The sequence below is a fragment of the Astatotilapia calliptera genome, chromosome 17 (genome assembly GCF_964374335.1).
Source record: "Astatotilapia calliptera chromosome 17, fAstCal68.1, whole genome shotgun sequence".
NCBI lineage: Eukaryota > Metazoa > Chordata > Actinopteri > Cichliformes > Cichlidae > Astatotilapia > Astatotilapia calliptera.
Genome location: NC_137438.1, coordinates 7,682,634 through 7,693,495, shown reverse-complemented (window position 1 = coordinate 7,693,495; position 10,862 = coordinate 7,682,634). Strand labels below are relative to the sequence as shown.

At 40.0% G+C, this 10,862-nt stretch overlaps 2 protein-coding genes across 2 annotated transcripts; one reads left to right on the top strand and one right to left on the bottom strand.

Annotated features, from left to right (window-relative positions):
* Window positions 1–2,535: 2,535 nt before the first annotated feature.
* Window positions 2,536–6,124, top strand: ebna1bp2 (EBNA1 binding protein 2). Its single transcript, XM_026148000.2, has 9 exons — window positions 2,536–2,772; window positions 3,041–3,124; window positions 3,309–3,481; window positions 3,858–3,981; window positions 4,195–4,284; window positions 4,396–4,471; window positions 4,590–4,680; window positions 4,798–4,960; window positions 5,048–6,124. The coding sequence occupies exons 1-9, from the start codon at window positions 2,677–2,679 to the stop codon at window positions 5,093–5,095; spliced, it is 945 nt and encodes a 314-aa protein (XP_026003785.1). The 5' UTR covers window positions 2,536–2,676; the 3' UTR covers window positions 5,096–6,124.
* Window positions 5,798–8,998, bottom strand: cfap144 (cilia and flagella associated protein 144). Its single transcript, XM_026148001.2, has 6 exons — window positions 8,869–8,998; window positions 8,301–8,466; window positions 7,103–7,216; window positions 6,695–6,754; window positions 6,480–6,583; window positions 5,798–5,903 (listed from the first exon to the last, which is right to left on the bottom strand). Exons 2-6 carry the CDS (start codon window positions 8,404–8,406, stop codon window positions 5,808–5,810), a joined length of 480 nt encoding a protein of 159 aa, XP_026003786.2. The 5' UTR covers window positions 8,407–8,466; window positions 8,869–8,998; the 3' UTR covers window positions 5,798–5,807.
* Between the last annotated feature and the right edge of the window lie 1,864 nt (window positions 8,999–10,862).

The window sequence follows — 10,862 nt, the reverse complement described above, 5'->3', positions numbered from 1 at the left end:
AAACACCTCGGTGGTGGAAGGGTGAAGATTTAGGCTTGTTTTGCAGCAACAGGCCCTGGAGACCTTGTAGTCATTGAGTCAACCACAAGCTTCTCTGTATAATAAAATATTCTAAAGTCACATGTGAGGTCATCTGTCTGACAGCTCAAGCTTGGGTCACGCAACAGAAGAATAATCTCAAACACAGCAGCAAATCTACAACAGAATTACTGAAAAAGAAAAGAACCAAGGTGTTGCAATGGTCCAGCCAAAGTCCAGACCTCAAACTGATAGAAATGCTCTAGCTCAGGGGTGGCCAACTCCAGGCCTTGAGAGCCACTGTCCTGCAGGTTTCAGATATCACCCTGGGTGAACACACCTGAATCAAATGATTAGTTCATTACCAGGCCTCTGGAGAACTTCAAGACATGTTGAGGAGGTAATTTAGCCATTATATCAGCTGTGATGGATCAAGGACACATCTAAAACCTGCAGGACACCGGCTCTCGAGGCCCGGAGTTGGCCACCCCAGCTGTGCATAAATGCCCACAAACCTCAATGAACTGAAGCAGCCTTGTAATACAGGTGAGCCTAAATGTCTTTGTTACAATGTGAGAGACATATAGTTAATCCAGAAATTATAACTTCAAGTTACAGTTCAACAAGCTATTAAATGATTTGCTATACTTAGTTTTCTTCTGCATTTTAGCTCAGTGTAATATATCAGGTGTTATTGTCCATCTGAGGTTGCATTTACCTAATTTTAAGACTGGGTAAGGACCAGATGACCTTTTATTAACTGAATTACCAGAAGGTGTACTATCATTTCACCATGACTGTATGTTCTAATTATTACAACTGTTATTCATTAAAAATAACACATTTCTGCAAGACTACTCTGAGCTTTCCTGATAAATCAAAGTAATGTCAGTAAGCCTGTAAAGTTGGATCACTTTTGTAGTCCAGGTGTCATGAAAGCGAGACGGTTATTAAGAAGAAAGCTGTTACTATTAGTCAATCTCAAAAGCAACCTTCAAAGAGATAATGAATGAAAAAAGGCAAAGATATGTCTGTCTGATTCTGCTTTACTTTCTGGGTGATTATTGATTATCTGTTTCTTTGCTATGTGGCTATAATAAAGGTTTGCAATTACCTTATCCTCCAAAGGAAACCATATCTGTGAAGCAGCATAAACATAACACCGCTAACCATTAATTGCATTTAGGAGTGTTTTACTTCTCACCACCCGAAAGGGTAAATTATCTCTTAGTTTTATTTTTAGTATGCACACTTTAAAGCATGTCAGCTCTTCGCCTTGCCCTTGGTATGGTTGAGGTCCTTGCTTGACCACTTGAAATGAATCCCTTTCAAGTGACATTTTGAGTAAGATCAACTTACTTCCATGGTCATAGGCAAAGCACACCATTAGCATTCAGCAGATACGCACTCTGGTTCTAACTGCAAGCCCTTCACTCTACAACTGCTACGTGACCACATAAGATGAATACAAACTGTCCTTTGCTAACATTAAAGTGAATGATTGTGACTCCCATTGGAAGTACTCCTCGGATTTGGACATTTCAATGCTGATGGCCTTTGCATACTGCACATCCACTGGTTTCTCTCGGGTACAGATCAAAATGTGTGTGATGTCCACTGGAGAGTTTAAGGAAAAAGTTCCTTGGGTAGCATGATTAAAGGATCACAGGCACAGATATGTATGTTAAAGATACATAGAGGCTACATCCCAAGAAATAAACAATAAAAGAATTTATTTATTTTTGAATGTCTAATGAATGCAGAAACAAACTTTACTCAGAGCACCAGATTTTGGGCTGTCCTGATTTTCCCCACAGACAAAATGTCCATTGACAGTGACACTGGGCCAAAATGCAGACATTTTTCTCAGTCGTGCCATGTCAAAGTGACAGAAATCGACTCAGGAATTGAGTAATGGGAAAGAAATGTCGATAGTTTCTTTCTTGATGAGGTGGCAAGTGAAAATCCTGAGTCTTCCTTTACACAGTAGGAAACGATTTAAAGTAGAATCTCTAAATTGACGTTAGACTGTAAAGTTCTCATATCGACCCATCCACTGTACTTTCCAGTCTGCACAGGTGTACAACATCTCCTCTAAGAGGACTTATTTGATATTACACACTAGACTTACACACTAGGAAACGTGTTTTCGTCAATGACCGTAGATTTTTATACAGTCATTGGTTTTCTAAACCACCCAGTGCATTTTATTTCATATGTTAAATCAAATTTAAAGACTGGAATGGAATTCAAAACAACATTTTTATCTATATGAAAAGCGGAGATTTAAATAAAATAAGATGATACGTGACAAAAGTTGCATCAGAAACTTACTTGTAATATAACTTACTTGTGATTTTCGCCGCTCTTCAAAGAGCGAATCGGACATTGAGTTATCGGATAGTGTGACTTAAACGTTATTTACTTCTGTATTATTTTTTTTATTAATTTATTTACTTTTTTTGCGTTGAATTTTTTCCGGGTTGGAACTAATTTTCTTTACACCTTTTATCCGCCGGCGAACTGAATAGGTAGGACGTTCAGAGGCGTCACTTCCGCTCCACGTGAAAGGCTCCTTATAGTCCATGTGAGGAGCACTGTATATCCGAGGCGTATTGTTTTACGTTTTAACATTGATAGTTCACATATAGTCATCTCATGGTTATCGACAGCAAGACTATGGCGTCCGTAGAGGAGGAGGCGCTGCTCGGTCAGGATTCAGAGGAGGAAAACAGTGAATTATCGGACGATGAGGTCAGTTTCCTAACATGCTAGCATCGTTAGCTAACCACATTCCTGTTAGGTATTAAGGTTTTAAACGTCACTGTGCCTGCTGTTTATAAAGGTAATCAAACAAACAGAGACCTGGTACTATTGTCAGTATCAGAATCTTTATTTTTCTAATCAAGCTTTTTAGATAGCAGGAAAATTCACGTTTACTAGGACCGTGTAGTCTTGCTGTAGCAAGTGGTGGTTTAGATAAGTCAGAGTTAATATTATTTATCTTCATTTCATTGCCCAGCTGCAAGAAGCCTTCGCAGCGGGGTTGTTGAAGCCTGGGATGAACGTCCTGGTGGATAAACCCAAAAAGTTCGCCAACAATGTGGTGAGTGGCATCTCACATCTTCTGTTAGTAGCAAGTTATGCTACACAGGGATGGTCAACGTACTATAAACAACCATACCACTGAAATAGTTTTAAAGCAGCAATGGAACAGTTCTCGAAATTCCCTGTAAAGTGAATAATATTGTTACTTGTTGTACCTTTATTGCTCCTATGTTGTCACACAGGAGGGGTTGAAACAGTGTGTTGCTGATTTTCGTAAAGATCTTCCTTGGGTGGAGAGATTGGATCTGACCAACCTACCAGCTGCAAATATCATTTCTCAAGCTGAAGAGAAAGCTTCAGCGCCAGCCGCTGGGGAACTGGATGCTGATGATGATTTCCAGAGGGAGATGTTCTTGTAAGTGACCGTTAATTCACCTCAGTTTTATTTATATAGTGCCTGCTCATAAGACAGAACCAGGGTTGGGGAGGGGCAGCCATCTGCTGCAACTGGTTGGTGGTAAGAGAAAAAGAAAAGGAATCGGAGAGAGATTGGACGATAGGCTAAAAAGCATCACATATACTTGTATTTTGTAACCACACTAATATAGTTTGGTTACGAGTCAGACAAATAAGTCTTTTTTTCTTTCTTTTTCTTTTTTCAGCTAAAGAGTTACAAACATGCATATGGTGTTGAATGTTTTAGAGAATAGCCTACAAAAAAATGCTGGAAAAATACAACACAGCTACAAAGAGACCATTCCAATTACTTTGTGTTTTTTGTTTATTTACAGCTACCGTCAAGCTCAGGCTACAGTCCTCGAGGCACTGCCACTCCTAAACAGGCACAGCATAGCCACCAAGAGGCCCGAAGACTACTTTGCAGAGATGGCCAAATCTGATCAGCACATGCAGAAGGTGAGCCTGGTCTCCTATATGATGATGCTTTTTTTTTTCTCCTTACATGTTCCATAACACCTGAAACAGCATCACTGTAATTAAGTATTAGTTCTCACCCATATAGTAAAGTAATTAACATTTCTTTGCACATACTGGTTCAGGACCTGAGTTTAGTTCTTTTGTTCTGTCGGGCCTAAATTCATATACTTTTTCATTTGTTGGTCTGTTCAGATCAGGAAAAAGCTGATCTCAAAGCAGATGATTATGGAGAGGTCAGAAAAGGCCAAGAAACTGCGCGAGCAAAGGAAGTTTGGCAAAAAGGTTGGTGACTGAGTTCAGAAATTCTTCTTAACACCTGTAAGTGTTATATGTGTATGATACTTCAACTGTACATGGCTAAAAGAATGACTCTAATTTTGAATTTTTTGCCAGGTCCAAATAGAAGTGATCCAGAAGAGACAGCAGGAGAAGAAGGCCATGATGTCCGCTGTAAAGAAATACCAGAAAGGTCGGTGTTTACAAGTGTAGCATGGACGTTATTTCCTTATTTCTTTTATTGTTTTGTCACTACACCAATTTGGACACGTCACTTATTGAGCACTGGGAACAACATCTTCTCTTTCTAGGAATGACCGACAAACTGGAATTCTTGGAAGGTGACCAGAAGATGAATAAAGAATCTTCTCAGGGCTCAAAGAAAGCAGTGAACAAAAAGGGGTAAGTTTGAACTTTTCAGCAGTGCACACAGCAGTCATTGCTTTTTTTCTTTTTGGTCCCGCTTCAGATTTGTGGCATTTTTACAATGAAACTCTTACTTATTTATTTTTCCCACAGGCCTAGCGCTAAGAGAAAATTCAAGGACCAGAAGTTTGGCTTTGGAGGCAAAAAGAGTGGAAAGAAGTGGAACACCAAGGAAAGCTACAACGATGTTTCCGGTTTCCGTGCCAAAATAGCTCACGGCAAGGGAGGGAAGAAGGGGAAAGGAGGAAAACAAAATGTGAGTCTCTCACACACATGGTTATCTATTGACTGTTTTATTCAAATGAGTAAATAAGAAAACAATTTCTTTCTCTTTGACTTCCAGAAACGTCCAGGCAAGTCTGTGCGCAAGAAGATGAAGAATCGCTCTTAGAGACTGGCGGGCTGCTCAGCAGACTGGACTTTGCACTCTGCTTTTTGGCAGGATTTGCCTAAAGGGACTATGAGCTCTTCTTCTACACTTTTTGGTACAATATACCTTTCGTACATGCATCTGGATTGATATGGAGGTCCATATTAATCATATTCAAACCACAGATGGACTGAGTCCAATCACACAGCTGGGGAAGCTATTCAAAGGGCCTGTAAAGCCAAGAATGGACTGCACACAGCTCCAAAATACAGAGCTTTCCTAAGGTTGAGAAGGACAATGTTATTTGCTGTAGATACCCTGATATTTGCATCTGTGGCTGCAGTTGTCCCTACCCTAAGGTGGTTTTAGATCCACTCTCTGTGATTACACCTCCATATCTCCACCTTCTCAATGACTCACTCTTCTCCTAAGGTTTGTGTGTTCTGTTTTACTTTTCTCACTCAGCTTTTTGACTCGTTGATTCTCTCCCATGTTACATGACATTTTATAATATTGAGCAGCTGTCAGTTTTGCCCTTTTCCATTCATTAGTATGATTAGTATGTGATGGGCGTGTGTGTTTTGTACAGACCTGTGCAAATGTTCCCCCCAAGTGTTTCTCTAAGAAGGGTCAGCTTCTGTGCTGACACCCGCATGTTTGATGAACAAATACATTTCAGTAGGCATTCAGTTTCTATTCTCTCTCTTTTGTGTGTGTGTGTGTGGGGGGGGGGTTAATTTTGTGTTCTTTGGCCAAATTCATGGTGTTTGGTGACGTCTGTCATAAATCGGAAGAAATTGAATCTGGTGTCTTGGCGGGACTCCGGGACCTGGTGGAAAATAAATCAACAGAGTTAAGGTGGATGCACGATTACATCAGCCTACTGGTGTTTACTGTCTTATAAAAAAGGAAAACAATTTTCAAATATCAAAATGGCATGATTAAATGAGAAACAAATATCTGTATTGTGTTATTCTAGGCATCATTGTCAGCCCAGGAATTTAAAATAAGTGTTTCCCTAATTAAAAGAGGAATGTTTGGACATGATAACAATGGTGTTCCCAATTTTCAAGTTATTCCACCAATAATTGTCGTTTACATTGGGCTGTGACAACGGCTTCTTCCCTGAAGTATTTTTTTTTGGGGTGTCGCACCATTTGCTGCAGACATTAAATCAAACTAAACACATTAAATATCCCAGCTGTGTCTCAGCCATTTCTACTCGAGTTTGATATCCCACACCAGACTAAACACTGGGAAAGAATGGTTGGGGCAGATTCTTCAAAATTTACACAAGCGGGGTTTCATGACGTCTTCATAGTAGTGTTGGGGTTGTTAGTGTTAATTTTTTACACATTTAAGCTACAGTTTGTTCCAAAATCCACTAACAGAGAGTTTTACTCACCAGTGGAGTCGACATCCATCCTATCTCCTGGCTCTCAGTGAGTGGCATAGAATACTTCTTGGTAGGAACTTCGTGGGCCTTGCGGAAAGCCTTGATGAAATCCTCTGGAGGCCAAAAAAATCAAATTATAAAACCAACTTGTTTAAAAACAAATTTATATAAACGGAATAGGTGGATAGAATATTTCTCGCATTTAATTCCAATGGAAATTTTACCGTCCTCTGGAATCTCTTCTGTCGTTCTCCTACACATGGGTTTGTCTGGCAGTACATGCACTGTAACACAGCATACACACACACACATAAGAAAAGGAGGTATACAGTACAACAATTTTACAGAGCTCTACAAAAGAGGACCAAACTGCCATGAAATGCACAGCACTCGTGCTTTTCAGTGTCTGGCTCTTCCTAATAAGCATGCTGGACACTGAATCATAGTGTAACCTTTCTTGCAAGCACTGCTAAAGTGCTGAGGGCCCTGATTTTGGTCCCCTAATCGCAGTGAAATTCAAAAGGAAAAAAAACCCTGCCCAGTCACACTTTTGAGTAAGTGATAGTTCTTATTTTTATCATATTTTTGATGTGAGGGAGAAACGGAGCAAGAGGGGAGATTAGCTTACTTACATTTCCTGTGGGGGTTGATGCTGAACTCCGTGTGGAGCTTCTGGTGTCTTTGCTCTTTCCGGACCCGCTCGACGTGAATCGCGTCCCGATGGACCAAATCCAGTTTATCTTTATCTGCCATGTTGAGAGAAAAATAAAAACGCCGACAGTTAGGGTTGGATCAGCAGAAAGCCTTTCACTGGCCTTAAACTAGGTATGCGCGTTACCTAGCAACAGTAAACACCACCTCATGCTGGCTGCAGTTGCGAGACTCGAACACGCGATGGCGCCATGCTCTCAGATTTGGTCATGGTGGAATGGTAACAGTAACAGTTTATATTAGACGATTTATGTAATCAAATGTATTTTATTTTGGAGGAAAAAATAACTAACTAACTACTTTTCTTTTCATTGTTATTATTTTTCTAAATCCTCAATAATTCAGTCTGTGATATCAGCAAAGAGAAGTGACACTTGCATCTGACAGGTTAAACACTATATGAAATAAAAGTTGAAAATGTTTTGAATTGGTTGATTTTAAGCTGCCAATTCAAATCAAAGAAGAAATCACTAGTGATTTATTATGACATTGATTAGTTATTAATTACACATAATTAACTTGCCAGTATTGTTGCCTGTTAATTCTCTGTCAGTCTGTTTGATGAGGTCATTTCACCTCTACTCTTACCTCCTGGATACTTAGTGGCTGCGCAAACAATGAAATTTCTATGTCTGATTATGTGTAATAGAGACTCACCATGTGTGAAGGTCAGTATAATTAATCCAATGAATACACCGGGGTTAGGCTGAAATCATCCTACTTCTGGTTTCACAATTTAAGACTGATTTGCTTACTCAAATATATATTTCTCACTTTTGTAGTACATTTTAATGTGAAATTTTTAAGATGCTTTGCTTTGGCTGGATTCTGTCAGGCTGAACTCTATGCAGTCTAAATCATTAGCGTTTGCAGTGTGCAATTGCTATTCAACATCACTTTTGAATAGATCCTCCTAATGAATACTGCAAAGAGATAAAACCTTCCATTTAAAAGAAATATAAGAACCCCAACACATTTGAGTCTTTTAGCCATGTATTGATCAGTTAGGCTTGGGGCTTAAGAGTTAATATTTAATTAAATATTGAATATTAAATATTGAATAAAAACAAACAGTTTTTTTCACTATCAATCATTAATCATCAAAGTTACAGAAAATACCTGTGACTTGATGCCTTCGGGAAAGGTGGAGGCTGATCAAAATCCTGCACATCCTTTGGCTATGAGCCAGGATGCTTCTTATGCCCTTCTTCTGATGCAAGGGCATGGGAAGTCCAGTTTACACTGGATTTCATCCAAACCACTAAACCATGCTGAAAATGTTTGCCTGTAACAAACACACCCATCAAAACGTGGAGAAAGAGCTCTGAGTGAATAGCAAAACACATCAGTTTAGAAATATTGTTGTATTCCACAGGGGGAAAAAAACACTCTTTTTTGAATGAAAATGGCATTCATTGAATCTCAAATACTGGAAATGGTTATTGACAAATGCTGGAAAATCAATGTAGGCGTACAGCGGCCCATTTATTAGGCCTTCAAGGCTGTGTTTGCTACAAATGGGAAATTCTTCACTGAAAACGTAGAAATAAAATCTGCTAGCTGAGTGTCTGCCACCAGCCCTGGTGCTCCAGATTTAAATAAAATTCAAGAAAACTGAAGAAGGAACGTACTACTCCCTTTACAGAATTCTGCATACTAGCTCTAGGAATGGAAATGGAAGGCAAACCTGGGCAAGGAGGAAGTGTTGACACCTGACAGGTCCTCAGCTGATAACGTCATTAAATGGCATGTACAAAACACCAGTCTCCAGCATGACTCCTGGATGCTGGACTTCTAGGCAAAACGCAAAGAAAAAACTTCTGACCACAGATGTAAACAGGATAACAGTCTATCACTCTGTTTTGCAATGCCACACTACACCCTGTGTTGCTTGACAACCGATGAGGTTTTGTGGGAATAGTTTAAAGAAAATGCCCATCAAACACCTCCAAACTTTAGGAGGTAATCTCTAGAAAATCTCACTAAAGGTCTCTAAGCCTGTAAGTGCAAACTGGACTATTTTGTGACGAGACAAACATGAAAGTGAATCACTTACATTGCATGTCCACACTGAGAAAATATAGCCACCCCTGTTTACAGTGTGATCTTAGTTTGTACATGTTCTGTTGGGGCGACAGCTGACTGTTCAGGCATTTTGCTCGGTTCACTCACCAGGACTTTCTGAGTTACGCACACAAAGACAAACATGTTGACACGTTTTTGCCGAGCACGCACAAGCCGACGACTGCACAAATATGTTTGTGAAGGTTTATTGGCCTTGAGCGTGTCACACTAACTGGAAACAAATTTGTAAGAATGCAACTGGAATGACAAAGAAGAGAAATTACCCAGTGACAAGCGCAGTGTGTTTAAAAACCAAAAAAAAGTGTAGTGGCATTTTTCACATTTCCTTGTACCGCCTTTGACTGTCCCTGCACTCTGTGGCGTTACAATTCACACATGAATAACGACCCTTTCACATTTATTAAATAGTACTCATGGTTGTGTGATTCCTGTGAAGGCACTGATAAACTTTCAAGGCTGCTGTGGCCTACGTTGTCTGATGACTTCTTACCAATTGTCTCCTCACATTAGGATATCTTATTTAATTTCCTGTTTCATTTGAGTTCCCCTCTTCGCCTTCCTCTTCCTCCAGCTCTTTCTCTCTTCACACCGTCCCATCTGCTCATCTCTGAAGTGATCACTGTGCTTTTATGCTCTCCCGTTTCTGTCTGTGTTGATTGTGGGAACTTTAACTCTGTGTATGTACGTGCGCGGACGCTTCCTCTTGCACTAACAGACAGCTTAATAAAGGCTGAAATGTTCAGCTCTTGGTTCCCGTCTCATAACTCGATTCATGCTTTATTGGCACTGTGTGAACGATATAATAGAAACAGGTAATAACTCAAAATGTGGAACAGCAGGGCGGTAGATTTCAGCATGGGTGGGTGACAAGTCCCCTGTGGTTTTTGTGTACATGCGCGAGGAAGAGTGAGCAATATGTATAACGGAGGATGGGAGGGCTTGCGGTGTCAAGCCTCGTTCCCTGGCTCCTGTCACAGTGTCGGACCACGTTATCATCAAAGCAGCCACTGAGCTCCTCAGGCAGAGAACAGTCAAAGGCCAGTTTGTGAGTTTGTTCAAACTCTACTTGCCAAAGGAAGGTACTACAGATGGTGTGTGATTTAATCAAATATGACAACTCTTTCCCATTCTCCCCGTGTGGCATGCAGGTAGAAAGGAATCATTTTATGCCATTTATGTTAACTAATTCATGTTAGGAATGTGGATCTAATCTCTTTTGTCCCTGAGTGTCAGCGGGAAGGGATCATTTTGTTTGGCTTTAATATGGTTTAGAAGAGATATTAATGATGAAACAAAGTGATGTGAACTGTGATGAAAGTATTATCCTGCCATGCTGCTTTGTCAGCCTGCCTCGTGAACACAATTTTAAAATTGTGGCGTTTAAAACATTCTTTTGCCAGCGTCCAGATGGTTATCAGGTAAATTCTTATCTTTTTTTTTATGTTTGTCTCTTAACTTTTTTTTGAACATCTAATTTGGCCAAAATATAGAGATGACAACCTCATGTACACTGGCACATGGAAATGCTCCTCTTTCATTCTCAGTCAGATCCACCTCTTACTGCCGCATCTGGTCTTTAAACACAAGGTGGTTTAC

Bases quoted from the DNA above. Each gene is read 5' to 3' on its own strand.
- ebna1bp2 (XM_026148000.2), top strand. From the start codon at position 2,677: ATGGTTATCGACAGCAAGACTATGGCGTCCGTAGAGGAGGAGGCGCTG. The intron at 3,482-3,857 runs GTAAGTGACCGT...GTTTATTTACAG, and splicing joins TTCCAGAGGGAGATGTTCTT to CTACCGTCAAGCTCAGGCTA. The intron at 4,681-4,797 runs GTAAGTTTGAAC...TTTTTCCCACAG, and splicing joins AAAGCAGTGAACAAAAAGGG to GCCTAGCGCTAAGAGAAAAT.
- cfap144 (XM_026148001.2), bottom strand. From the start codon at position 8,406: ATGCCCTTGCATCAGAAGAAGGGCATAAGAAGCATCCTGGCTCATAGC. The intron at 6,584-6,694 runs GTAAAATTTCCA...TTTGGCCTCCAG, and splicing joins AGAAGAGATTCCAGAGGACG to AGGATTTCATCAAGGCTTTC. The intron at 5,904-6,479 runs GTGAGTAAAACT...ATTTTCCACCAG, and splicing joins GATGGATGTCGACTCCACTG to GTCCCGGAGTCCCGCCAAGA.